The 27,274-nt window shown below is 40.5% G+C and overlaps 2 protein-coding genes across 29 annotated transcripts in view; one reads left to right on the top strand and one right to left on the bottom strand.

Moving 5' to 3' along the window:
• The window catches only part of dock7 (dedicator of cytokinesis 7), a 55,244-nt gene that overhangs the window by 2,970 nt on the left and 25,000 nt on the right, over positions 1-27,274 (top strand). For 16 of the 28 annotated variants that reach the window (XM_034210621.1, XM_034210742.1, XM_034210751.1 and 13 more), the window contains 26 exons: positions 432-531; positions 1,564-1,739; positions 2,033-2,101; positions 2,224-2,353; positions 2,461-2,673; positions 2,896-2,981; positions 3,087-3,153; positions 3,639-3,788; positions 4,346-4,426; positions 4,558-4,720; positions 5,241-5,383; positions 5,483-5,576; positions 5,749-5,911; positions 16,012-16,129; positions 16,232-16,302; positions 18,741-18,879; positions 19,074-19,175; positions 19,536-19,622; positions 20,309-20,540; positions 20,688-20,852; positions 21,452-21,621; positions 22,615-22,707; positions 24,624-24,713; positions 26,278-26,373; positions 26,496-26,636; positions 26,913-27,026. In XM_034210621.1, coding sequence (XP_034066512.1) covers positions 432-531; positions 1,564-1,739; positions 2,033-2,101; positions 2,224-2,353; positions 2,461-2,673; positions 2,896-2,981; positions 3,087-3,153; positions 3,639-3,788; positions 4,346-4,426; positions 4,558-4,720; positions 5,241-5,383; positions 5,483-5,576; positions 5,749-5,911; positions 16,012-16,129; positions 16,232-16,302; positions 18,741-18,879; positions 19,074-19,175; positions 19,536-19,622; positions 20,309-20,540; positions 20,688-20,852; positions 21,452-21,621; positions 22,615-22,707; positions 24,624-24,713; positions 26,278-26,373; positions 26,496-26,636; positions 26,913-27,026 — 3,253 coding nt within the window. The remainder of the gene's footprint in view (positions 1-431; positions 532-1,563; positions 1,740-2,032; positions 2,102-2,223; positions 2,354-2,460; positions 2,674-2,895; positions 2,982-3,086; positions 3,154-3,638; positions 3,789-4,345; positions 4,427-4,557; positions 4,721-5,240; positions 5,384-5,482; positions 5,577-5,748; positions 5,912-16,011; positions 16,130-16,231; positions 16,303-18,740; positions 18,880-19,073; positions 19,176-19,535; positions 19,623-20,308; positions 20,541-20,687; positions 20,853-21,451; positions 21,622-22,614; positions 22,708-24,623; positions 24,714-26,277; positions 26,374-26,495; positions 26,637-26,912; positions 27,027-27,274) is intronic. The other 12 variants (XM_034210757.1, XM_034210672.1, XM_034210679.1 and 9 more) reach the window with 2 other exon arrangements.
• Positions 9,094-12,831, bottom strand: angptl3 (angiopoietin-like 3). The gene is made up of 7 exons (XM_034210792.1): positions 12,180-12,831; positions 11,529-11,639; positions 11,236-11,341; positions 11,021-11,134; positions 10,618-10,713; positions 9,682-9,954; positions 9,094-9,588 (listed from the first exon to the last, which is right to left on the bottom strand). The coding sequence occupies exons 1-7, from the start codon at positions 12,705-12,707 to the stop codon at positions 9,404-9,406; spliced, it is 1,413 nt and encodes a 470-aa protein (XP_034066683.1). The 5' UTR covers positions 12,708-12,831; the 3' UTR covers positions 9,094-9,403.

Genomic DNA, 27,274 nt, shown 5'->3' on the forward strand with positions numbered 1-27,274 from the left:
CCTATACAGTTTCAAATACTGAACCGAACAATGCTAGCATATTGAATACCACTTGCATCACAGTATTACATTAAAGTATAGGTTACATTGGCTTTGAACTGTTCAGTTAGTTTTAGTTTTCTGTTTATTCTCAGCCATATCAAAGGGACAAATACCACAGTTGATATTTGTGGTGTATATTTTTATACTACAGTGGCACCACAGCAACTGATTATACCTAATTTTATTTCAATATTGGTTATAAGAAAATGACCTGTATACTGACCCCTAGTAGTATTAAAGCTGTGTAGTGCTATAGTATGTTTTTTGTGATCCTCAGCCCTAAATAAAAGCCCTAATTAGGCCAGCATATGTATCTTTGACTAATGTGTAGATCATGACCTGGACTGTAAAGAAGCACTGTCTGTATTCACTCTCTCCTCTGGTTGCAGGACTGTGGCAGCAGAGGTGAGGAAGCAGATAGCTGGCCAGTATGGAGGCTCCCCACAACTCTTCAAAAACATCAACGTTGGGGCCACAACAACCAACACAGTGAGTCTTCTCAAAGACCATGTAAAGACCACAGCCTAATATCGACATCCTGTCTCTGATCATAATCATACAAGTGTGACAGCTGATGCTACTGCATTGTCTGAAACTGTTTAGATACTGTTGATTTTTCACATTTTCCCAAGTGCATTTCTGGTGTTTGTTATGTTGGGAAACAAACGCCCAAGATGAGGATCTGTCTGCTCACAGGCCGTTGTGTGTTTTGCTACAAATAAATCACATACTGGGCCAGATGGGAAACAACATGCTGTGATGAAATTTAAGATTTGGAATATACTATTTATCTAACCACTATTTTAAATGTCTGCGTTTTTTAAGCGTTCAGATGAATGTTAAATGTTTTATCAATTATTCATTCATCCATTCAGCACTTGGTTATTTGTTTCAATGGTACAATGCTCAAGCAAGTATTTATCAATGTGGATGTGGCTGTGCACCATACTATTACAACCTAAGACAACGATGTCATATTATGTATTGTAATGGCTGAAAAGCTGTTGTTTACGTCTTGCTACCACTGATTGGCCTGGTCACCACATCCAGTCATTCTGCAGTAAAAAATGAAAGAGGTCAGACAGTGTTTGTTAAAGGGGCCGTGTCAATTGCCCCTCAGCAGCCCTGAGCAACAACACTAGCAAACACTCCCCATCTCCTCCTTAATGAAGCTACTGTTGGCTTTTAATTAAACTGTGAAAGGTGATTGTGTCCAAATTCCTCTGGAGGAGAGAGGGAGACACAAACACACAGACACATTCACACTTAAACTGAATCTGCCAAAACAAATATTCCCCTTGGGTTTATTATATGAGAGGCAGAGAAAGAGCCATGAAACAATTGGTCTGAGCTGGAAGTGGCAGACGAATCTGCTTTTGAAAAAATCGCACATGGCCTTACATTTTCAACTGGAGACTCGTACACTTTACCAAGGCACTTATGTACAATGGGCAAGGTGCAGACAGCATAGCTGATGGTGTCTTTACAGCGAATTATCTTTTACTTGTCATCTCCCACCAGGTTCCCCTCACAGAGGCGGTGGAGCCGGTGGATTTTGAGGAGTACCTCATCACTCACCCTCCCCTCGTTGAGTCGGGTCCCCTCAGAGATCTGATCGAGTTTCCTCCAGATGATATTGAAGTCATCCACACACCCAGGGAGTGTCGCACAGTGGCGCAAGCCGTCCCAGAGGAAGGGTAAGGGTGCTAGTAGCTGGTGTTAAAGTTCAGTCTTGCTCCATATGTTTCAGTGTAAGTATTGTTCGGAGCTGAAATGAAGTAACAAATGTATATAAAGCACATTATTTATATTAACTGGACAATACAAGGATTAGAAAACCATTTATATATCCAATCGTCACATTTTTATAGCAAATCACAACATTTATATATTTTCTTTTTAATTAGATACAAACCTAAAAACGTACAAAAGTCTGACTGTTGCTATTTAAATAAAGCTTGTTTGATGAATTGGGTCTGTCTGGTTGCAGGGACACTGACACTCATGTCAGAGACTGCGTCAGATCCTACACAGAAGACTGGGCCATCGTCAACAGAAAGTAAGGCTTCACCAGATTTCACATTTGAACTCTTTAGACTTCCTGTTAATTATCTGTGTCTGTAAAATAGTATGACTTTGGTTGAGAATTCATTTTAAAGAAATGACTTCTTTAACCCTCAGATACCACAAGCTTGGCACAGGGTTTAACCCTAACACTCTGGACAAGCAGAAGGAGCGTCAGAAAGGCCTGCCCAAACAAGTGTTCGAGGCCGATGAGATGCCAGACAACAGCAGCTACCAGGATGAGCAGGTACCAAGTCATTTAGTGGTCAACTAAAAAAGAGTTTACCAAAATACTGTTCATGCGGGTTGGCCTGCATGTTATACTCATTTGTTTTGTGTTGTATTGTCCTGTAGGATGACCTGAAGCGCCGGTCGATGTCTATAGATGACACCCCACGCGGCAGCTGGGCCTGCAGCATCTTTGACTTGAAGAACTCCCTCCCTGACGCCCTCCTCCCTCACCTCCTGGACCGTGCCGCCAATGAAGAGATAGACAGGCACAATGAAGAGCATCGCAAAGCCCACCGCCACCGCGAAGTCTTTGCTCTGCACCCTGCCCTGGATGAGGTAGAGTTCACCTATTCATTTAGCTGGAACCTTTATTGGTGCTTATAAATGTAAGATGTTTGTTACTCTGTCCAAGTAAGCCATTGAACTCAACATTTAAAACCATTCCCATGAGGTGTGTAATTGTCTTTGAAATCCAAACATAGACATACAGAACATAAAAGTGTTGAAGATCATTTTACCTGATTTTCTTTGTATACAATCTTCTCTGTGGATTTGTAGGAGGAGCCCATTGAGCGCCACTGTGTGCCTGAAGTACCCAAAGAACACCTTGGCCAAAGGCTACTCGTCAAGTGCTTGTCCTTGAAGTAAGTGCTGGACAGCGTTTAAAAAAAGAAAAAAAAGAAGCATTTTAGCACTTTTATTTTACTGCGGCTTTCTGCTGACCCACTCGTTTTTCTCTCCCCTTGAAGGTTTGAGATCGAAATTGAACCGATATTTGCTAGTTTGGCCTTATACGATGTCAAGGAAAAGAAAAAGGTAAGCTGTTATGCTTTCCTCAGTCTTCTCAGCCCTGAGTTGTTGGGTCACTTTTGCAAACCTTTAAAATTGTTGGAAAGCCACAATGAATTTGATGAGTAGACTATAACATTTTATCTGGCCCTGTTATGTTTGTGGGACTGCAGTTAAATCATACACTGGAACCATGTATCTTTCTAAAGAAGACCATCCACTGCCGGTTCCTCTCCACCTCCTTTTAGCTGTCAAACACTAGAGGGTAGCAGTTGCCTTGATAAGTAGATCTCTCATAGATATTGCTCTGCACAGGAGTTCTATTACTTTTACAAGTGGGTCATTTGTCAATGAAATGTTATCATGTTTGTCGGCCACCTTGAGCAGGAAATCAGGTTGCAGTAACACAGCCAGTAACTCAAAAAAAGGCTACTGTTTTTCATGGTTTGGTCATAGGATTACATTAGCACATGTTATAATCAACTGTGTGTCTGTTTGAATGGGTTCCTCAGATATCGGAGAACTTTTTCTTCGACCTGAACTCTGAGCAGACAAAGGGAATGCTGCGTCCGCACACTCAGACAGCAGCCATCTCCACACTGGCCCGCTCTGCCATATTCTCCATCACCTACCCCTCCCAGGATGTCTTCCTTGTCATCAAGGTCAGTTATGATATTATTTCCTCAGAATTGTCTTGCAAATAAATGCACGAGTAATAATATCATATTTCCTCAAATATAGGAAAACCCTTATTTATTTATTTTTGAACTTTTCGAGGATACAAAACACTTATAGGATAGTCTTGTGGGTGAAGATTCCCACAGATATTTCCAGTCTTAGCAAGTGCAGTAGTCAAACCTTTCCCTTTTAAAAGTGACAGTAACGGAGGAATTATTTTTCTGAATTGTTTTTGTATGGTGTTGCTAATCGTTAATTCCTTCATGGCAGCAAAACGTGTTACGCGAGCCATTAGAAACTTCTGAAGTTTAGCCCTGAAAAACTACCAATATTTGATACTATTGTCAAAAGATCTAAGGAACTTAAAAAATACTTTTCTCGCAGAAGTGAATTACAAAAGACAGTGTCGTCTTATTTGTGAGCCAGTACTTTAGTATAAAATATGATTGGCTTTTATTTGCCTGTTGATTATATGTGCTGTATGATCTTTGTGTTGCTGTGTTTGAGGGAAGTGACTAAGTTGTTTGTGTTGTGTCCCCAGCTGGAAAAGGTACTGCAGCAAGGGGATATTGGGGAGTGTGCTGAGCCCTACATGGTTTTCAAAGAGTCCGATGCTGCCAAGGTAGGATCAGGGTGAATTAAATGTTGAAATGCACCTAAAACATTTTGAGCCTAATATAATAATCCTCATACAGATAATGCCTTTTATCCAAAATGTTATCCACATATTCATCAACGTATCTTTCCCTGTAGAATAAAGAGAAGCTGGATAAGCTCCGCGGACAGTCAGAGCAGTTCTGCCAACGGCTTGGCCGCTATCGCATGCCTTTCGCCTGGACCGCCATCCACCTGATGAACATTGTGAACAGTGCTGGCAGCCTGGAGAGAGACACGGAGCTGGAGATGAGCCTCTCAGGTGGGACGTTTCACTTTGAACACATCCCTTTGGGTGGTAACTTTAAAAACACAGTATGCATCAAGTGCGGAGGAAAAAGAAAACCTTGGTGAATGTTTTTGCCGACTCACTGTCTCAATGTTGCAGTTCTCTGGGGGCAGAAGAAAATAGACCTGGGAGTCACACAGGAAGATCATGGGCCCAGTCAATACATTACCACACTGTAAAATCTTTATCTAAAATCAACTTTACAACAACAGGGATCAAAACATCCAAACCAGACAGCGATCCATATTGATCCCTGGTGAGCTATTTTGAGTTTGACCTTTGGTGTTTGTCTAACCTCCGACCTCACAAGGTGTCTTTTAATGCTGACTGTGGTGGCTGCGTGTTCGCTGGATGACAGATAGAAATGTATACACGCTCTGACACACGGGAAAGAAATGTGGGATTATTTGTGAGCCTCTCTAAGTCAAATCTGTCGACATTCAAAATGTAAACCATTAAAAAGCTTTTATTGTTGTTTTCCCCCTGTTTGCAGAGAGAAAAGGCTCGTGGTCAGAACGGAGGAACTCCAACATCATGGGAAGGCGTTCACTGGAGAGGACCACCAGTGGAGACGAGTCATGCAGTCTGACAGGCTTTAGACCTGCAACACTTACCATCACTAACTTCTTCAAACAGGTCTCCACAACCACATATGTTATTTAGAAAATATATCATACACTGCTCTGCTCTGTCATTTTGTTTTGGATTCTTACACACTGTACATGTGTGTTTTAGGAAGGGGACAGACTGAGTGATGAGGACTTGTATAAGTTCCTAGCTGACATGAGAAGGCCTTCTTCCGTGCTGAGGAGACTCCGACCCATCACAGGTACAAACTACATTTGAGTTCTTGATGCCCTTGATTATCATCTCTAACCAGTGTTCCATTGAATTGCTGGAAAAATGTAACAATTGAAAAATGAAAAACGTTTTTTTTCTCTTTCCTCTCCTCCCCGTTTACCCAATGACTCCCGTTCTGTCCTCTGTGACTGCCACCACAGCCCAGTTGAAGTTGGACATTTCTCCAGCTCCAGAGAACCCTCACTATTGCTTGACCCCTGACCTTCAGCAGGTCAAACCTTACCCAGACAGCCGGGTACGCCCCACCAGGGAGATCCTCGAGTTCCCTCCCAGAGACGTCTATGTGCCAAACACCAAATACAGGTACAGAAAAACTGCGCGTTTGTTTCCAATCTTTCTGTTTAGTATTTGCATTTGTTAAGATAAAGCATTATTGTCAAAACGATTGCAAAAGCCAAAGGCTGTTTTATCTGATTTGACATTCAGGACTAGCCTAATTTGCTTACAAGTGGATTAACACATGCAAATATTACATTGAATCAGTTATTGTTGTCTAACTTCACTTTATGTGTTAAATTATCTGTGGACTACTACAGAGGGATATTCTTACTGTTTATTCAGTAAGAGATGACATTCTCAATCAAAGCCAAAACACACATTCACTCTGCAGAGACTGCCACTGTGTTTGTTAATGTTCACCTGGTGTAATGTGGCAGTGTTGCATCTGAACTGCTATTTCTGCCAAGGTCATTTTGAGAGATGTCTTTAATACCAGACGCTGGTGCTGATATGGCCTTGCTACCACAGGCCTCGTTTATCTGCAGATAACCGTACGCCTCCCTTTTGTAGATTAACTAATGCCAGACATAATTGAGAGCCAGCAGCACTGGGTGAAAGGAAACATGCTGTTGCATTTTTTTATTCTGATGTGAAAGTTGATTGATAAACCTTTCAAGCATAAATAAATGGCAGCTATACTATATGAGGTCATTGAACCTGAACAGTGATTCTGGAGAGTACAGGCTTGCTGTCTTCAAGTGTGTGAGGTTCCCACACTAAATGACTGACCTTAAAGAGCAACACATTACAATATCATTTTCCATATGGAATGTGATGGCAGCATTTCACCTTCATGTAACACTAACGGCCCGTCCACACTACAGCTTCAAAAAAAGCTTGGAGCTCGGCGTGTCTGAAGCTCGACCAACAACCAATCACATGAATCTCCCGCCCCTGACACACAAGCAGCGGTTTGATTGACTAGAGCTTGTACTGGCATATGATTTGATTGGCTGACGCTTCCACCGAAAGCTTCAGAAGCTTCAAAAGTTGAACATTGCTCAACTTTTGCTGCCTGAAACGCCAGGAAAGCTCCGCTCTGCTTCCCACAATGCAGTTCGACGAAAAGTGACGTCACCCCATTCAAAGTGAATGGGCAGACGCGTTAGAAACCGTTTTTGAAGCTGTCGAAGCTGTAGTGTGGACGGGCCGTAAGATTATATGAAGGCCATTTATTGGCATTCATTTTCTTTTCCTCCTAAATGTATTTGGTTTAATACAAAGTTATAAATCAACACAGAAATGTACACATAAAAATGTACTTGTGAATTGGTCATTTATTCAAGATCTTTATTTTGACTTCATGAATATGAGGATGTGTTGGTACATGTATGAGGAACAGTTAGAGTACAGTTAGTTATTTTGTTATGATGGACAAGAGTCAATATGACTCGATAACAGGAAATGTATGGAAATTATATTTTTCTAGCAATGCCATCATAAATCATTTAACAGCATGAGTATAGTTTAAATACTTAACATAGTAAAAAAAACACAGAACAAACAAAGCAAAAAAAACTCATCAGTCTGCAGCCAAAGCTTTGTACCTCCACTTTTTGTACTATATATAACTTCTGTCGTGCCCCTACTCAACAGATTGTTTTCCATGAAACTAGCAATAAAACAAGATAAAATAACAACATTTTCACTGGAAAAAAAGTCACAAGTATTGACAGTTTTTGAGATGCTGGAGATGCATTGTTTCTCTTGAACATTGACTTATATAATTCCGATGCCTTACAGTATGTCATAAGTGTTGGTATTTCTGTCTTTGGCTCCTGGGAACATGCAAAAGCTTCACATCACTAAGATAATAAACATTTTTAATAACTCAGTAAACAAATAACTATTAAATACATTTAGGTTCACTGAAATGATAACCAAGAAAGTTTATAGAGTTGCTTAATAATCTCTCCTCACAGTTGTCTTTCCTACTTTAGTACTGTGGCCTTTTGCAGACGGCACTGAATCAGACTGCTGATGTGGATCAATATGTCCATTTAGTCAGTGATTGCAGATGTTGCATAATGACACAACTGTCCTTGCTGGGTCACACCCAATAGGTCAATGACCTGTGTGACATGGTTGCATCATTGAGACAGTGCAGCATTTTCTGACGTGTGACATTTTGGCCTGTTATCTATTGCAGTGGTTCCCAAACGGTGTGCCGCGGCACACTGGTGTGCCGTGAGGCAAGTCCGGGTGTGCCGTGGGATTTTGTGACAACCATACGTTATTATTGCAATATACAACTACACAAAAATAATTATTTTGTAATATACTATATCAGTACTTTGTAGGTTTATATGTACGTAATCTGCGCGACTTGCGCGTCCGCATCTCCACGTGCAGTGCTGCATAAACATGGCTGAGTCAGCGATAACTCTCGAGGGGTGGAGGTATGCCCATTATTTTGAGTTCGTCCGAAGAATAGACAGGAATGTGACGGTGAGGTGCAAACTGTGTCCAGGCCAGAAGCTGTTATCCACTGCTGTAAACACCACGTCAAACCTCAACACACACCTGCAAAGAACACATGCTAAGGTGAAGCTACCGCACACGCTATTTGTTGTTTGTTTATATCACGTAGTCTGTTCTTCTTCTCTGTCTTCCGGTTGTTGCCTGTTTTTAATGACAAATACACACTACCGCCGCCTGCTGGTAAGGAGAGTTATTGCCACTCACGCATGCGCAGTTCGTACGTGCTCGGCGAGTAAAGTAACGAGTTACTTTATGTAGATAGTAACGAAGTAGTTTAATATATTACTTTTTTTAAAGTAATATGTAATCAGAACAACAGGAGGTCACGGCTCTCTGTTGAACAGGACTTGCGAGTGGCCCTCTCCTCAGCGCCCCGACACGCACATGTATCTCACTAATTTGTAAATCGGCAAAATATTTACAATAGCACATGTTTCAATGCTGATTGCTGAAATGTTACATTTATAATTTGTAGTTCAGGACCATGGACAATGCAGCTTCCTTGCATTGACAGTTCTCTGTGCTGAATTTCTGCTGAGTTTCCTTTGCCTCATTTTTAATGTTGTGACCTGTCTGGTTTAAATGAGTGTGTTGCTGCTTTGATGAAGCCTAATTTGATAACGTTTCAAATTAATTTCTGAAATATTTCGTTAATAAATATTTCATGAGTAATATAGTTGTCTTTGTCACATTTTATTTGGCATTAGTAAATAATTATGCACATTTACAGATATTTTACATGATATGAGTGATAACACGTGTTATAAGGGCTATTTTGCACAATAGGTGTGCCTTGAGATTTTTACTTGTCCTTTGGTGTGCCTTGGGCACAAAAAGTTTGGGAACCACTGATCTATTGGTTAGCACCAAACCTCTGACAAAACGCTGTTAAGATACAATCCGTTTAATAAACTAAAAATGTTTATGTGTTACTACACTTTTCACATCTATAGAACTGTTTGTTTGAGCATTAGATCTTATCAGTGTTTGTATAAAAAAAAGGTTAGTAGTGTGAAAAGGTATGATTTGACGGGTTCACTTGAAGCCGTCAGCTGTAGGAGCCGATCGTAGGGTCATCTTGGTCGTCTTGAGTGAGTATGAGGGCGCTGTGCATGGCTTCCAGTGGATGCCCTTCCTCCTCATAGAGCGTCCTTTTGCCCTCAACCACAAATACCGTCCATTAAGGTTGGTTTCTCTGCAAGCATTAAACCACCAACCACCTGCCAAGGGGTCAGGACAAGAACCATATGTTTTAGAACAACACTCTTTACTACCAAAAAACCATTTCTGATTCAGCTTGGTGGAATGCTTACCTGTGTAACTGCGAGAGCAGTTGGAGTTTCGGTGGTTTTCATTATTTCTGTCCGTTGTGGAGAACCTCATGCCGGTGCTGTTGGCCATGGCATCAGGCAGGTTACCAGAATAGTTGCTGACATACAGGCTGTAGCCCATGGAGGGACCCTCTAGTGTGAAGCGGTACTCAGCCCAGTGGTTCCCCTCCTTCCAGTCCTCCAAGTCAACACGCAGGACGTAAGCTCCCTGCTGTGTGAAGCTGTGGATCTTCTTTAGGCCCAACCAGAAGTTCTCTGCATAACACAACAAACCATTTGATATCTTTGTAGGATAGCTATTATTTGAAAACACATGCCTATTTTGTCTGTTTGCAAGGAATCTCTAAAGGTTAACGATGGGTTTGTATAGAACTTTTTTTTTTGTGGGAAAAGTCTCTTTGTACAATTTACAAAGGTTTACAAATCAAATGAAATTGGAAATGCGCTGGCTTATACTTTTTCCTAGTATTGATAGTTTCTCTCTCGTAGCTATTTAATTCTATCATTTATCAGTCATACTTTGTCTCTTATAAGCTTAAAGAAACTCATCTGTAATCAGAGCAGACAGGCACGTCTAAACACTAGTTTCCATTTGCCTTTGTTGGACTGCTGCATCAAACTATACTTTTTAACGATTAGTTTGGTAGTAACAATTTAATACCATGCCTGCAGGAGCCGCTACGGTGGAATGTTACATGACTGTGTCTATGAAATGATTCAGTCTGACTCAGTTAGTGCTGCAGGGAAAGCTTTGGTTCAGGGTTGATACGTAGCAATCACTATTTCCTATAACCAGCCCAACAGAATGTTATTGCAAATGTACTATTGTATATATGACAAGTGAAGATAGGTCTAAATTGAAATGTGTATAGTTTTGGCAAAGGGTAACGTTTCCATATTTGAAGTAAATATACTCACTTTCCAGATCTCCAAAGCCTTTTTCATACTTCTCCCATAGCTGTTCAAAATCCAATGAATCATCGACCCTGCGTTGGATAACAGTTGACCCCCCGTCTGTAGAATGGATTAACACAATTCAAGTCCAGTTACTATTGTACAAGCCACAGAAAAGTTTACACAAGGATCAGGAAGCCTCCTTTTGATAGATAACGTCAATGGGATAAAACCCCATTATTTGCCCTTATGGATAACCCCTTCCTGTGGTTATCTAGCTAGATAACCTTTGGTTTTTTGGTCCTTGTTGATTTAAAAAAGTGCAAAAATTGCATAATTTCATTGTGTAAATACAAGTGCTTTCTGAATAAAGAAACAGTATTATGATGTTCTCATTTAGTGCTTATATTACTATGGTCTTACCCACCTGAACCCATTTCGCAGTAAACGTTGAATGGTTCAGATTCGCTTGGTTTGATGACATAAATTCCACTGTTTGCCTCTCCTTTGGTAAACAACTCACTGCAGTCCCTTGGCAGGTCTGAAACACAATTAAGAAAATCAAAATGAGTGCATAAAAATACATTTCATATTCATCTCAACAACTTAAAATGACTGATAATATTTTTAAAATATCTTTACCATTCACATCTAGGTCAGTTGAGTTTCCTGTCAGATATTCAAACATGTCTGCAGGGACTGAATCCATTGGCTTATCGATTGTATCCTGAAAGCTGTCATAGTTAAGCTGCAAGACAATGGAAATAAGATCTGTGAAGTCTAATGAGGTTGTCAGCTTGAAATAGCAGAGTTTCCCTCCCCATGGTCATTTGTCATTTCCCCATAAAGCAACATTTGCATAGATAACATTTAGGACCTAATTACGTTGTCAAAGTTGGCAAAATGTAGTGAAACCCTTTAGAACAGTTTTCTACCTTTTCCTCCAGTCTTTTAATGTTGGTTTTCTGGTTGTCGAGCTGATCGTGCTGCTCCTTCACAGCTACCAGCAGATTGTTGATTGTTTTCTCTTGTGATTCAATCACTTCCTGAAAATACCACAATAAAAACATTTATTGTCCATGCAACATGTGGGCGAATATCAGTTTTTCTTTAGTATTTATTTTCTTTATTGCGTAGAACTTATCAGTAACACAATTGAAAACAAGGGAGAATAAGTCAAGGCAAACAAACTAAAACACACAACTTATTTATAACGTTGCTTTTCTATTGGAATTGTATAGCCTGTCTCATTATTGTTATATTTACATCATCTTAGTGGAGACACTGCAACAGATGGTTTAACAATCATCTGCATTGTAATTACAGTAGTAGATCATGGTCATAAAACAATGCATGTTTTTCTTGGACCCATTGCTTTTTCTGAGTGAGGACTAATTTAAGTGTTGTGTTGATGTTGTTCAATTTAAAAAAGTTCAACAAATGCATTTCCATTGATGGCTGGATTTGAGTGAATCTTTTTAAGCCGTTTTCTTTTGCTTGCTTTTATATTTTATATATATATATATATGCGTAAATCATCCACTAACTGACCCAATCTTGAATGAGGAACTCTATGAGCTGCTTACCCTGAGTGCTGTGATTTCGCTAAGCTGCTCAGCGGGGATAATCCTCTGCGACAGTCCCTGCAGTCGCTCCTCCAGGTTCCCCACTTTGCTCTGCAGCTGGGTACGCTCCTGAAGGATGCCGTTGATCTTAGAGTTGATTTCCATGGACAGGTTCTTGATCTCCTCATTGTTGGTCTTCAAGAAACTGGTGGTCTTCTTCAGTTCCTCCTCTTCCTCCTTGATCTCAGAGGTTACCACTGAGAGCTGGTAGAAGGAGCGGTCGAAAATGTTCAACCTTTGGAAGATGTCGTTGATTTGGCCCTTAGTTTTGTGCACAAACTCCCGTAAACTCTGGCCTAGCTGAAGGAGGCCGTTAGCGAGTAGACGAACATCGTCCAGCATAGCAAAACGAGACTTGGCCTCGGCTGGGCTCGCTGCAGTGGTGAGGGCAAAGGTGGGCACGGTGGTGGACTGAGCCCTACCTGAGGTCACCAGGGGAACGGTAGAAGATGAAATAGAAAGAAGCAGCAACAGGCAATAAAGCTTCATCGTGACGTTCTTGTCCAATCCTTGAATATGTTCTAACGACTGCTCCTGCTTTCCTCTACTCAGCACTCCTTTCTCTCCCTCTGCCTCTAGCCCAGACTTCCTTGCTGTTTAAATGAAGTGAGCAGCAGGCTGCCCCGTGTTATATACTGCTCTCCCAGTAGAGGAGGTGGGGATTAGTTGATCATTACTATGTTTTAGCTCTGTACCCCACCTCCTCCCAAATCCCCCTCGAGCCCTCCCTCTCTGAACAAACAAATCACAGCAGTGAGCAAATGACATATGCACCCCACCCCCCTTCTGTACTACCCATTTAACCTCAATCCCCTCTCCATACCACACCCTGCCGACCCTGTTCTCCATCTGTGGTGCAGAGCTTTAGCTGATCAGCAGAATGCCAACAATGGCATCACAGGTTTTTGATGGATCGTCACTCTGATCAATCACCAACCTTATAACCCTGCACACGCACATTGCTCTGATTGATATTGCTGTGTGTAATTAATGCTCTCAGGTTTGATTTAACAGCATGCTGAATCAGCCCAGCACCAGGCTCTCTCTCTCTCTGTCTGACTGTCTCTCTCTCTCTCTCACCCTCCCTCCTTACGCTCTCTTTATGTGGGGAGGAAGTGAGCCTGTCATTAGTGCCCGGGTTGTGCTTCTAGGCATGAATGATGTTGGAGAGTTTGGACAGTGTGTACTCATCATCTCTGTTTGTCATGCCTTGTGTGATCATTTGTAATGCCACCACACATGAGATGGGGAATATAGTTTCCTGATGAGCTTGGAGGTTTCAAAGCAACTTTCCATTGCTCTAAGTCATGTCGTAAAATTACAATCTTTATGGGAAATTCTTAGTAAGTTGTTTCATGCAGACCTGCAATGTTGGTGAAATATGTCCACCTTCAGCCAGGCATGGGGGGAGGAGGTAATCAGCCAAATGACTTGGTGTAGTATTTCATTGGAATATAAATATTTACTATTGTGGCACACTGTGTTGCTGGTTCCACAACCCCTGAAGTAAGCATGTCCTGCTCTGCGGCGTGAAAACGCCAAGTCATCATTGCATTTAATGACTAATCAAGGCTCAAAATTGGTTCTCCAACTTTTACTATTTTTACTTTTCTTAAATTATATTTCCATTCATCAGTCACTTTGTGTAGCCAAATACATTGTCATAAACAGCAAAACATACTGGAATATTTGGCTTTGATTTCAAGTGGAAACATGTTTGCTCTCCGGCTGTTACAGTGCACCTTAAAATACCACACAGTCAGTTTAATGAGCTTTCTCTAGTAATTTGCGGTTATAAGGATGGATTAGCGCAGGTCTCAGTAATGAGGGTCTGCCTCTGTTTTTGTATGGACAGAGCAGAAAGAAAGAGTCCTATGGAAAAGAAAGATTTGGCCACAGACTGAGTGAATGTGCCAGGAATTTGCTTGAGCAGCATAAAGCTGGTAATGATATACAACATCCGTCATGCCAGCACAGTGGTTAGTGTTGTGGTTAGGCAGCAAGGGAGTTTCAATCTGACGTGCCCTTCTGGGGCCAGTGTATGTGGAGCTGCCATGTTCTGCTCAAGTTATAATTTAGCTGGCCGTTTACATAACGGGATATCCTTGATGGACAGCTATTTTTGTTTTTTATCTGTTATACAATTTAATTTGATTCAAATTCCTAATTGTCAATCTCTAGCTTTACTTTTTCCTACTATGCATACTCTCAGTTATCCCTGAGATATTCTTTTGTACTGTTTCTAGGTATTCTTATTCTGTACATTGATCACCTCTTATGTTGACCTCTGGGTGAAAGGACTGCTCAGATGTGCTGTGAGTCAGTCCTTTATGGTGTTATACCTTTGTCCAGCCACCCATCCTTTTTTTATCACAAGCTGAAAATAAAAATGATGTTCACTCAATATTGTAACACCTTATTGACTGGGTATGTATGTTTGTATTGAGTTAATTATTTATGAGTATAAACCCAGTTCTAAATAAAATTGAGGTGCTCTTCTCAGCACCTTCACCAATATTGTGTTGTCCACTAAATGGCAGACTCACTATTTATTTACTATTCCTTGTCTCCATACTCTGAATTGCTAGAGTGGGATAATTTCATCTGGCCTCCTGGTGAGAAACGTAGTTTTCAAACAATGACTCTCTTCCCTAATTTAGCCCCTGTACCAGTAGCTGTCATCGTACAGCTGCTCAATTATGGCAAAAATCATAATCTCGATTATTTGGGTCAATAATTGATATCACGATTATTAAAAACGATTATCCATTTACTTTGAAAACATCAATTTACTGGAGAAAAAAAATGTGAACAGTATGTTTTTAACAGTTGATTACCCTGAACTTTAAGTATAATTCAACTGAAAAACCAATACAACATTTTTTTAATAAAAAATAAATAAAAAAAGTAATAATAAAAAAATAATCGTTTTATTTAGATTACGTTGTTTTCGTAATCGTTGCAAGCCATAATTGTAATTGCGATTAAAATACGATTAATTGAGCAGCCCTATCATACTGGGTGTATTGGCATTTCACAGTATTTATGGGTACTTATTAACCAAACAGGAATCTGATGAGCTGAGCTGACCAATGAACTGATCACTGATACTTCCTCACCGTACATATATGGGGATTTATCAGATTTTCCACAGCGAGGCCATCTATTTCTATTCAAATTCAACAACCCACTTTAGAGCTGCCAGTGTTATTGCTAGGACCTGATAGATGGAGGGGAGGAGAACAAGGGAAGGATTGTAATCAGACCAAATAGATTCCCACGCTTCCCTGTCAGTTGTGGTTCCAGCTGTGGTCTCTGTGGGGCCGGCCCCCACAGACCCCACTACGTCACTGCGGTTTGTCAGCTGATCCCGAGATTCCCGGGCCTCCTCCCACTTCCCAGCAGTGTAGTGTTTTTGAGAGTAAAGTACTATTACTCTAGCTGACAACAATGACAACAAAAATCAGGACTGTAGAATATGCCAACTTCTTTGAGTATTTATGAAATGTTAATTAATTCTAATAAATGGTCCATCTTATTTCTTATCATGAACAATTTCATTTTTTTTTTTAAACTAACAAGAGACATATTAACCAAGGCCCACCATAACAATTATGACAGGAGAAAGTGCTACTTTCCATATTATTTTAGACACTATAACATTATTTGAGTTTTGTTTCTGATGCTTTTGTTGTGTATGTCAGAACAAGATATTGAGATTTTTATTTGCCATTACTTCAATAACATAATTTATGAATGACCTTGTTTTTCTCTGTTTGTGTGTGTCTTTTAGGAATCTGCTGTATGTGAACCCTCAGAGTCTCAACTTTGCAAACCGCCAAGGCTCTGCCCGCAACATCACAGTTAAAGTGCAATTTATGAATGGAGAGGACCCAAACAATGCAATGCCGGTACGCTATGATGTCATTACATAGAATAAAACAAATATGTGTTCATATAGTCTAGTTAGTCATCCTACTTGTCTTCTTACTGGTATATTTCCTATACTCTAGGTGATATTTGGGAAGTCCAGCTGTGCAGATTTTGCTAAAGAAGCCTATACTACTGTGGTGTACCATAACAGGTAAGTCTATTAACACTTTCTAAAGAGTGCTGTCATGGTGATTGAATGCAGTTAAAACAACACTAATCAAATATCCCATCATAGCTTAGTAGCAATAACCTATTTTCATTTTGTTCAGATGTTAGCATCATTACTCAGGATTTATGTGATGACATATCTTGGCAATGGTGAGCTATGGAAATCTGACATGCTTAGCCTTTTACCCACATGGTCTCCATTATTGTCATGGAATTGGGGGATGAAAAATGAAAAGATCTAATATCCTCCTTTAATTTAACATCTACTTTTAAGTGTCCATCATCCAACCATAATGGTATTCATTAAAGAGGAGCTGGGGTCGACCGTCTAGATATTGTCAAGTGGGTGTCCTTGGCACACGTTTCTTCCATCTCTAAGAGCTCATGGGTCTCTAATATTTTATCACCACTATCTGGTGTTTTTACGACACACAGCCATTTTGTCATTTGTCACCTGGGGGTCGGTCACACCTTCAAGGCGAAAATTAATCAACCTGTGAACAATGTACAAGTGTGACCAGGTCAAACATGCGTCAGGACTTAATTCAGCCCGGCAATTCACTCTGAAGCAGCACAATATTTATTTTGTCAGAACTCTTAAAGTAAAAAATTGAGAAAGGAAATGACAGGAAAATAAAACAAATCTTTTTTATAAGAAGTGTTTTATAATCTGGAAAGCTTCCACCATATTGCTTGTATCTGCTTTTGGCTTTGGAGTCATTTAGTCTGCCAGTAACCCATTAGCTTTATCCCTGCGATAAGTATTGCTCCTAGTGCTATTCCTCTTTGAGGGCTTTTCTTCTTCTGTCCATCCAAATTAGAGCACTTCTGTTCCAGTTTTAGTCATGTTAAGCCTTAAGACAATCCTGGTGGGTGTGTTGATAGACCTGAGGCCTGTACTACGAAGCCGGTTCAACCTAACCTAGATATGTTTGAGTTAGCCGGTTGACCTAATCCAAAACATACGCGCTCTCGCTAAGCGGTCCTACGACGCTGGTTATCAAGTGGATCGCTCAAGCCAGCCGTGTCCTATCTTTGCGTGCGTGTTCACATGAAAGGGGTGGTATCTGGAACATTCGACCAATCACAAACATGGACAAGCGTACTGACAGCGCGTCATACTTCCTGAATGAAAAGTCAACTATAATATTAGACATATGAAGAAGTTGAACTTTAAAACATCCATGACTTAAACACTTTATCCAGGATAAAAGCCACATAGCTGCACCTGTAAGGTGAATACAGCTGGCAAAAGAAAAAGCGTTTGAATTCGTACATTAACAGGTTTATGATATCATTGCCCCGTCCAAGACACGAGTGTATCTGACTTTAATTACATTTGACTGGAGTGTTTCGTCAACTTAATGTGTTGCTTAAAATAATACTTCTGCATACAGCATGTGACACTGTGAGTGTTGCACGGCCAGATACGGCTCAGCTGACTCAGATAAGGAAATATATGATGTGATATGAATATGGGACACATTGACGTCTGCACTCACAGTGCCGCGGACTGTACTTAATGTTACTTTGATCCGGTTACTTATGTTGTGGCAGATATTTAAGTAAGCTTTCTTAACGCTAATGTTATAATAGTCAGATTGCTCTGAAGATGGGAGGTGATATTCTATTAATTTTCACGTTCACACAGTCGGTGATTTTTGCCGGCCGTCTTTCCTGCGACGGCAGCTTTTCTGTATTTCCTTTCTCCTGTAATATGACTTGATCGCTTTAAACTCCGCACACTGAGCTCTGATTGGTCAGCAGGCAGTGCTTTCACTGAGTTGATCTCTTAGCCTGCAACCTAACCAGCTCCGAAGCAGGCTAGCCATTCAGCATAAGTTACCATGGAGATCTAGCCCGCTAAGAAGTGAACCAGCGTCGTAGGACCGGAAATCCAGAGTTTTCCCTGAAGTTAGCTCGCTAAGCGAAAATCCTGCTTCGTAGTACAGGCCTCTGCTGTAGATATGTGTTGTTTATTTCTCCACGCTGGTCTACAGACAAAGTCTCCTTCTGTGTGTGTTATGTAGTTTCTCTTTTTACTGATCCTCTGACTTCCACTATGAACTCCTGTCATGTCTTTTGACACAGATTCCCAAGTTATTCATAGACTCAGCAGGAAATAGAATATATGGAGATCTTAATTAATGTGCATACATTTCAAATGGTGGTGGCTAGCAGTTAACGGTGCTAACAACAACAACAACAACAACAATAACAGGGCAAACAACGGCCACATTGCTGACAGAGTGGAATGCTTTTGACGTGGCAGCATAAACGATGGTCTGACCTTTCTACGTTGTTCCAAAACAAATCTTTTTTAATTGGTTGCCATTTCTAATATATTAATATAATGAACATAAAGTAACCTCCAACGCTGCTGTCGAATATTTAAAACAAAATGTTAATTGTTGTAAACAGATCCCCTGACTTTCATGATGAGATCAAGATCAAGCTGCCTGCCTCCCTGTCGGACCACCACCACATTCTCTTCACCTTTTACCACATCAGCTGCCAGCAGAAGCAGAACACACCACTGGAGACCCCTGTGGGATACACGGTGGGTAACAGACTATTTGCACTTTCACTACTGCAATGTTCCTGCAGGCATTGAAACTGAATCATGTTTATTACCAAGCGCACACTGTCTAGTTATCCTTTAGAGAAATATGCAATTCAAAATCTGTACTAAATTAAAAAGAAAAACATCCTGTGTTCTCTTTTGATTTTATTTGTGTCTCCCTCTCTCTGTAGTGGATCCCCATGCTGCAGAACGGGCGTCTGCGGACGGGCCATTTCTGTCTGCCCGTGTCTCTAGAGAAACCACCACAATCCTACTCTGTTCTCTCACCAGATGTAAGTATTGGGCCATTTATAGAAGTCTGTAAAGAAAGTATGAATTCAAAAAGATGTATTTCAAACGGGCAGCCATAATGTTTTTTGAAGTTTGCAGTTTTTGCTTCACATATCCTCAGTTATATTTAGTGCATGTTAAATAATTGGTGTGCATGATGTCTGTGTTTTAGAGTAAGCTTTGTAATAGAAAAAGATTAAGGGGAATAAAAAGCCTTTGAAATGCCCCAGCCTTTAAACCTTTTTGATTCAAGCTACATTTTAACCTTCTACCCAAAGTTACTTATTGTCAATTTTCGCTACTTGTAAAATGCTCCTTTTGCCAATGCAGCTCAGATTTACTCTGATATTGTTGTTCTTCAGGTTGCCCTCCCAGGGATGAAGTGGGTGGACAACCATCGAGGAGTTTTTAATGTGGAAGTGGTGTCTGTTTCAACCATCCACACACAGGTAACAATACTGTATACATTAGTTTTTACTTATCGTGCTTTTCAGGATTTTGGAATTAACCTTCTTCTCCTATTACCTTAACTGATGAAGAAGAGCTGTGTATATTAAAATATCAGTTGCTGTAGAATACTTTTCCTAAGCCTTACACACAGGTTAACATTTAAAAGGTAATATTAAAGAAATACACAGTGTTCTCGCATTTAGACAGTAATTCCTCCACAGCACCAGTTCATTAGTGGTTGAAGCTCGTCTCTGCAGTAATTTACTGAGCTCTACTCCATCGCTGTGTCGGCTGGGGTGTGGAGGGCTTGACTGTGGTCCCTAGGAGCCTAACTGGGACTAATGTGCTCATAAATCACTGCTCCTGGCGCAGATTAGACCTGCTGGATTCTCCTGTGTTCTTGTAGTAACGTTCGTTTTGTGGTTTCAACTTGGTGAGCCAACTTACAGACGAGTAGATCCAAGCTTACTTTTGTTTGTCGACTTCCTTCCCCCCGTTTTTTCTTTACCTTTAACACTGTAATATATTAGTCCTCTAAGCTTTTTGTTTTTGCCTTATTTTCTTTGAATACATCTTCTCTTCTGTTCTGTTACCATCTGTAGCTTTTTATATGCCCTTTCCTGCATTTGTTTTGCCAACCATTTTCTCTCTTTCTTCTCCTTGTACCCCCATTCTCCTCCTCCAGGACCAGTACCTGGATAAGTTCTTTGCCTTGGTACATGCCCTGGACGAGCACACGTTCCCAGTCAGGATAGGAGACATGCGTATCATGGAAAACAACCTTGAGGCCGAGCTCAAGTCCAGTCTTGCTGCGCTCAACTCTTCCCAGCTGGAGCCAGTGGTTCGATTCCTCCACCTCCTGCTCGACAAGTTGGTGCTGCTCGTAGTGCGCCCACCAGTCATTGCTGGGCAGATCGGTATGATATCGTTTTACACTGAACTAAAAATTACAAAGTTACACAATATAAGCTGTATATTTTATGGCGGTCATAATATGCCCCATAATGTATTTGTCCATATCTGCCTTTTTGAATATATGTCCCTGTGTATCTGTGTGTGTTCAGTGAATCTGGGCCAGGCATCCTTCGAGGTCATGGCTTCCATAGTGAACCGGCTTCATAAATACTTGGACACCAGCCAGGACATGCATGGTCGCAACGGCCTGCTGTCTTCTTACATCCACTACGTCTTCCGGTTGCCCAGCACTGACCCCAACTCACCCTCTCCAGGTATTTAACTGTTGATGCAGTAAACCCCTTCACACTTTTCTTTATCTGTATCGGTTTTTCTGTTTTCCCCTTTTAAGTTAACTTCATTCGACTCCCAATCGCCTTCACTGGATGTCTTATTATTTTCCTTTCTGCCATCATTTTTCTTCTTCTATTTCTTTTTGATTTTATTTGTTTTTACTTTTGTTCTTCTGCATGCTCCACACAGACCCCAACTCATCTGTAACAGGTAGATATGGCCCACAACTTGACATTTTAACCTGTGTGCAGTTATTATTCCCTCTAAAATGAACATAATATTCAGTTCCTCAGGTATTATTCCATGTTGGTAGATAATTTGACATGTTGTGCTTGATTTCATATGATTGATGATTTCATTCATTGATCCATAGAACTGTTATTATTTATGAAAATATATGTTTTTGAGCTTCTTTCTTGTGTCTTCACAACATGCAAGGCCTTATGATTAGGGGCAGGGTTTGTGTGCATTGGGAGAAGTGTGAACATGCAACTATCAGGTCTTTGGACCCACAATGGCTTGGTAGAAGAAGAAGTTATTCGCAGTTGTTCCATTCTCCTCCCTCTGTGTCTTGTCCCAGGGCCAGGAGGGTTGGGAGGTTCGATGCACTATGCCACCATGGCTCGCTCAGCTGTTCGACCAGCCAGCCTTAACCTTAACCGCTCCCGTAGCCTTAGCAACAGTAACCCTGACATCTCCGGTACACCCACCTCTCCTGACGATGAGGTCCGCTCAATCATTGGCAGCAAGGTAAGGTCTATAACTTAAAGTGCTTTCGAGTTCAGTTGCTTTTCTGCTGAGGCATTAAATAGAGGCTCAAAATGTTACACAAGTTTCAAATATGGACAGAACTGTCTTGGCACGAAGCCCTATTGCAATATTTGGCTTGTCCAAATGGATATCAGAGTTAAATATTGATATATTCTCATTGATCTGTGTTGTATTGAAGACATGCTCATGTAGGGTGAGGTCATTCTTAACGCACAGAAAAGCAGATACCTGTCATGTGTACAGTGACCCAGGGGGCCGTTTGATCACATGTAAACTGTAAAGCCTACGCGTAAACAAAATATGGGACATCTTATCTTTCTAACCGCTGTAACAGCAACCTGAGGCACACACATGTATACATACACATGCACACACAGTGCTCAGTGTCGTCTTTGTGCAGGTTGTGAAAGGCATTAAAGTCGTTTAGTTTACAGACACATAAGAAAGCAGATGCTGTCAGGAAGATACAATAAGCCATTGTTTCAATAGTCATAAAGCATAGCATAGCCTTGTCAGTCTCTAACGGTTTTGTTTCTTTAGATTGAATTTATTTATGTGTTGTCATTTATTTGGTCTTGTTTGTAATTTGTGATTTCCCTCTTCAAACACAGTTTTGTTTAACCCAAAGTACCCAAACAGTGTTTGAATGCAGCCCCTTGTTTGGTGAATGTTCCCTTTCTGCTAATACTTAACCAAACCTTTCTTCTCTTGTCCCTGAGGGAGGGGGAGTTTTGTCTTACACAGAGAGAGAAAGGGAGAGAGAGAACGTTTGCTTTGCTCCTCTGTGGTGATGATTTGGATTTTGAATTTACTGACAGCTAACCTGTTAAAGGCCCTTTGCATCTTCCAGCAGTCCTGACCTCTGAACCTCTTTAACCTGTCACTGTTCCTTTCCCTCCTCCTTCCCCCGTGCTGCTCGCTCGTTCCCTTGCTTCCTGCCTGCCTTGTGTCCTTTAACCTTGGCACGTCTAGGGCTTAGACCGCTCCAACTCCTGGGTGCACACCATGGGCTGTAAGAGTGACCCCTGGGGATCCAGCCCTGGGTCCGCTCCAGAAACCATGCAGGTGGTTTTATGAATGCCCCGTCCTCCACTTTACCTCTCTATAAAAACAGCTCACCTTGAAGGGATACTGGGATATTCAGAGTGTTGGTTTATTTATGAACACAACCATAGTTACTAAAAAAAGAAATGTGAGTTTCAGGGGCAATACATATCCTTAATGAATATTTTACGGTTGAAATGTCTTTAGGTTTTGTGATCTTTCATTTATAGACTCTAGTGGAGCTACTTCCTGAGGTTTTTAATAGCGTAACTACTATGATAATCAACCCATTTTTGCTCACTTTCTACAAACCATAACAACAAAGACATACAAAACCAAAACTTCTGAATATTACAGTATCCTGCTAGACTTTTACTCACAATCCTCCCGTTAACCCATTGATGGGATCACAGCCGCCTCCATGACCCATTGTCCCTCACGCCATAACTCATCCATTATTACGTATCACATGTACTGTAACACCTCCCTTTCTCTCAGTACTTTCATGAAAAGATAACATAGTCTAAATCGAAAGATATCAGTGCCGTTTTACCATAGTTTTTCTTGGCAGCTATTTCTTGAGCAATGTTTGCCTTACTCTCTTTCTATACTATGATCTTTTTATGCACGTATATATTTCACAAAAAAATTGTAGAGAAAAAGAGTAGTGTAAGAAATCATCCTCATCCACAGAGTATTTATTCTGCGACCATTTTGTTTCATCTCTCATTCTCTTTTCTTCTTTCTGTTTCCACCACCATTATTCACTCTCCACTCCAGCTAATAACCATGCATGACTTCCTACTAACACTACCTTGCGTTCACTCTGTCACCAGAGCATGGTATATCTGTAAGTGTGAGTGTGTGTCTGTCTACGTGTGCAAGCTCAGCTTCTCATTCCGTCTGAACATGTGATGTAATGTCCTCTGCCACTTTAGGTCTTCCTGATATAAGCATTTGTTAATCACCAACTCAAACACTGGATGTTATGAATATCAAGAAAACAGAAGGGAAAATAATTCTGCAAATGATATTCATAAAATCACAGCTAGATTCCAGCGTATAATGTATTGTGCCAACATTAACAGAGCATGGCATAATCCACATTCAACCTGGGTTAGTCTACCCACCATTAATAAAACCTTTGCTACGTTTTTTTTTACTAATGCCAACTTAACTTGATATCGCACCCATTTTGCATCCCTCCTTTTGAGAACATATATATTACATTTGGTGTAAATATTTGTATTTAGCATCCTTTTTTAATGCTAAATTGTTTCTTAAGAAATACTTATTTTTTATTATCCTTATATAGTTATTTTATATGTGTTATTACCTACTTCGTAACTTATTTCTTCAGATTGTTTATTTATTTTTATTTAATCGTTTATTTGGCAGGGACAATGCACAGTAATGAACACTTAAAACATTCAAATGTATCAAGCGTAACAGTGCCAGATTTAGCTTTGAGCTAATTTCCATCCGCAGTCCACACATCCAGATATCAAAGCAAATTCCTTGTATGTGTAAACGTACCTGGCAATAGGCTTGATTCTGATTCTGATTCTTTAAGGCACTCAAACTACAGATGTATGTGACTGTGTTAGATCATGGGAACAACAGTTTTAATTGTTTTCGCCCTGTCCTTTGTCCAATAGCTCTGTGTCTTGATGTGTGTGCAAGAGATCACAAAAATGTAGTGTGTGTGTGTGTGTGTGTGTGCGTGTGTGTGTGTGTGTGTGTGTGTGTGTGTGTGTGTGTGTGTGTGTGTGTGTGTGTGTGTGTGTGTGTGTGTGTGTGTGTGTGTGTGTGTGAGGGGGGTGCCTGTGACCCAGCAGACACGTTTTCCCTGTGTGCTGAGGAATAAGGTGCAACCCCACGCTCCCGTTGCTCCTCCACTAACCTTGTTGTCACCGTTCCATTCATCCCACCCATAGGCCATGGAGCGCAGTGGCAATCGCATGTCTTCGCACACTGAGAGCACCAGTTTCTTGCAAACTTTAACAGGACGGTTGCCCACAAAAAAGGTAGAGCCACTGCACTGGGGGAGGAGCCAAGCCCGCCCACCTCTTTATTCGCCTCCTCACCTGTCTTGTCTGTGGATGTGTGCTTCTCGATTTGGTTGATGTTGTATTTGGTGGTTGTAGAGTTTGTTGAATGTGGAATGTCTATGATCTGCCTCTCGTTCTGAATGTTTCAAGGAGTTTTTTTAAGTGACATGAATGTTTGTATTCTGGCTGGCTTAGTCTGGGAAGTCTCTTTTAATCGTCCTTTCATAGGGCTGCACAATATGAGGAAAAATAAGTAATAATGTTCAAATACAACAAGTTACTTGTTAAATAAACCAAAAAGAATGGTGATTTACATTTTAAGCTGCAGCCTTTTACGGATACTCTTTTTGAAAAAAATGTTATACAAATAAGATGAAAAATAAATATCACAAGTTTAACCTTAATTATAAAAAAACATTATATCGTGCAGCCCTTTGCACTACTTACTCATCATGCATTAAATGCATATGGTTAGGCTTGTTTTTTAAGTACCACTTCCATCGGTTTACTAGGACCCTGCATTTGAGTCATAAACACATGCAAGTTTGGTGAAACATTTCCCTAACTAATGATAAAGAACAAAAAATAAACAAACACATAAAAACATCTATTTACTAGTTACCATTTTGGTTCTGCTTCGTAGATAGAACTGAGCAATACTCAGTTCTCAGCACTAACTACTTTAAAGTAGAACTTATGCTACTAGTAAATATACAAAATGCCCCGAAATGATTTTTGTACACGGCACCTAAAGTATTTTAAAGATAATAAATTGGGTTATCCTTCATGTCTGGCCACTTCCTAATCTCTATAATATGTAAACACGATTGCGGAGACTTGCCAGATTCAATAGACAGTCAATATGCTAGCCAGACTGTGTTCTGCATAAAACACACACTCAAATAAGGTCAAGCGATTGATGCATAATTCTTTAAAGAAATGAAAAAGAATACATTCTTATCTCCATGTTTAAAAACCTCCTTGTGCACATGTGTAATACCATTTATACGATTATCAGGAAGTAACTTTATGAAAGACTCTAATTTGCATGGTGAAAAGAGGGCATTTTTCATCATTTCATAAAATAAAGGTTGTTGAATCTAACTGTAAATTATAATAAAGGATATTTTTACTTTTAATGACTTTGTTTAGAGTGTTTGGAGTTGGTAACCCCTTAATGTAGTATATGTATATTTTGGTTTAACCTCCCTCTAATTCAGTTAATTTTCAGTGTTGGGAGCGCAGCAGCTTTTCTGGACTCATATTCTTTCATATAAAGAATGTTAGCATTGCTAATCGCTGTTGACTAAACCTGCTAAACTTTTATTCCATGTTACATCCCCTTTTAAGTTTGTACATTTTGAAGTTCAGTTAACAGTAGATTTACTGAATAATCTATTCACAGCATGGAGGTATATTAAAATGTAATATCAACGGTGATACTTCTCCTGTTGCCTCACATTCTCTCTGTCTGGCTCCGTTGCTTCTCCCTCTCTTTCCCTCCATCTCCACTCCTTTTCTCATTTCCTGTTCTCCTCAGCTCTTCCATGAGGAGTTGGCGCTGCAGTGGGTAGTGAGCAGTGGGAGCGTCAGGGAGGGGGCTCTGCAACAGGCCTGGTTTTTCTTTGAACTCATGGTAAGAAAAAAACCCTGTCGTTAAACCTATAAACAGCTGTGACTTATATGCATATGTATTCTATTAATAGTCATCACAGTACAGTCTTTTCCCATGACAACATGTCTTGCCTTGAACCACAGGTGAAGAGCATTATCCACCACCTCTACTTCACGGAGCGCTTGGAGTCACCCAGGAAGAACCGTTTCCCAGAGCGCTTCATGGATGACATTACAGCTCTGGTCAGCACTATCGCCGGGGACATCGTGTCTCGCTTCCAGAAGGTTAGTAACAGCCTGGTGAGAGTTACGTGAGAATATAAGGACCTCCTGGTGGGCATGCAATCTGTTAAATATCATTGCTATAGAGCACATACAGTAGAAGGAATGTGGTGTTATACAATAATCTAGCGAATCAGCTAATTTAACACTTGATGTGGGTTTTGCAATGTGACTACAAGGGATGTTCCATTATCATCCTTTTGCCTGGTTAGGTGACTCTAACATCTTGCTCTACTGTAACTGTCAACTTTTTAAGTCATGTGTATCTCATCCAATCAGGACCTAGAGATGGTGGAGAGACTCAACACCAGTCTGGCCTTCTTCCTCAACGATTTGCTCTCAGTCATGGACCGAGGCTTTGTCTTCACCTTAATCAGAGCATACTGGAAGCAGGTAAATGCCACATCACAAAGATGTTACACATTTCTTGTTAAGTGTTTTTATGCAAATAATCACAATTTATAAGGATAAGTGTTAATGAAATCAGAGCAACGCTTAGCAAAAACTTGAGTATTATTAACTTAACAAATGAATTTGGATGTCTCCCCATTGTTAATCAAAGAAGCTACTGCCAGATATCGTCCCAGTTTTACTACATTCTGGCAAAGCATACAACTCAAGATGTATTAACACAGCATTTC

This window comes from Gymnodraco acuticeps, unplaced genomic scaffold (genome assembly GCF_902827175.1).
Source record: "Gymnodraco acuticeps unplaced genomic scaffold, fGymAcu1.1, whole genome shotgun sequence".
Classification (NCBI taxonomy): domain Eukaryota; kingdom Metazoa; phylum Chordata; class Actinopteri; order Perciformes; family Bathydraconidae; genus Gymnodraco; species Gymnodraco acuticeps.

Coding starts and splice junctions, on each gene's coding strand:
- angptl3 (XM_034210792.1), bottom strand. CDS start 12,707: ATGAAGCTTTATTGCCTGTTGCTGCTTCTTTCTATTTCATCTTCTACC. Junction 11,342..11,528: donor TTAAAAGACTGGAGGAAAAG/GTAGAAAACTGT, acceptor ATTGTCTTGCAG/CTTAACTATGACAGCTTTCA. Junction 9,955..10,617: donor AGGCTTTGGAGATCTGGAAA/GTGAGTATATTT, acceptor TGTGTTATGCAG/AGAACTTCTGGTTGGGCCTA.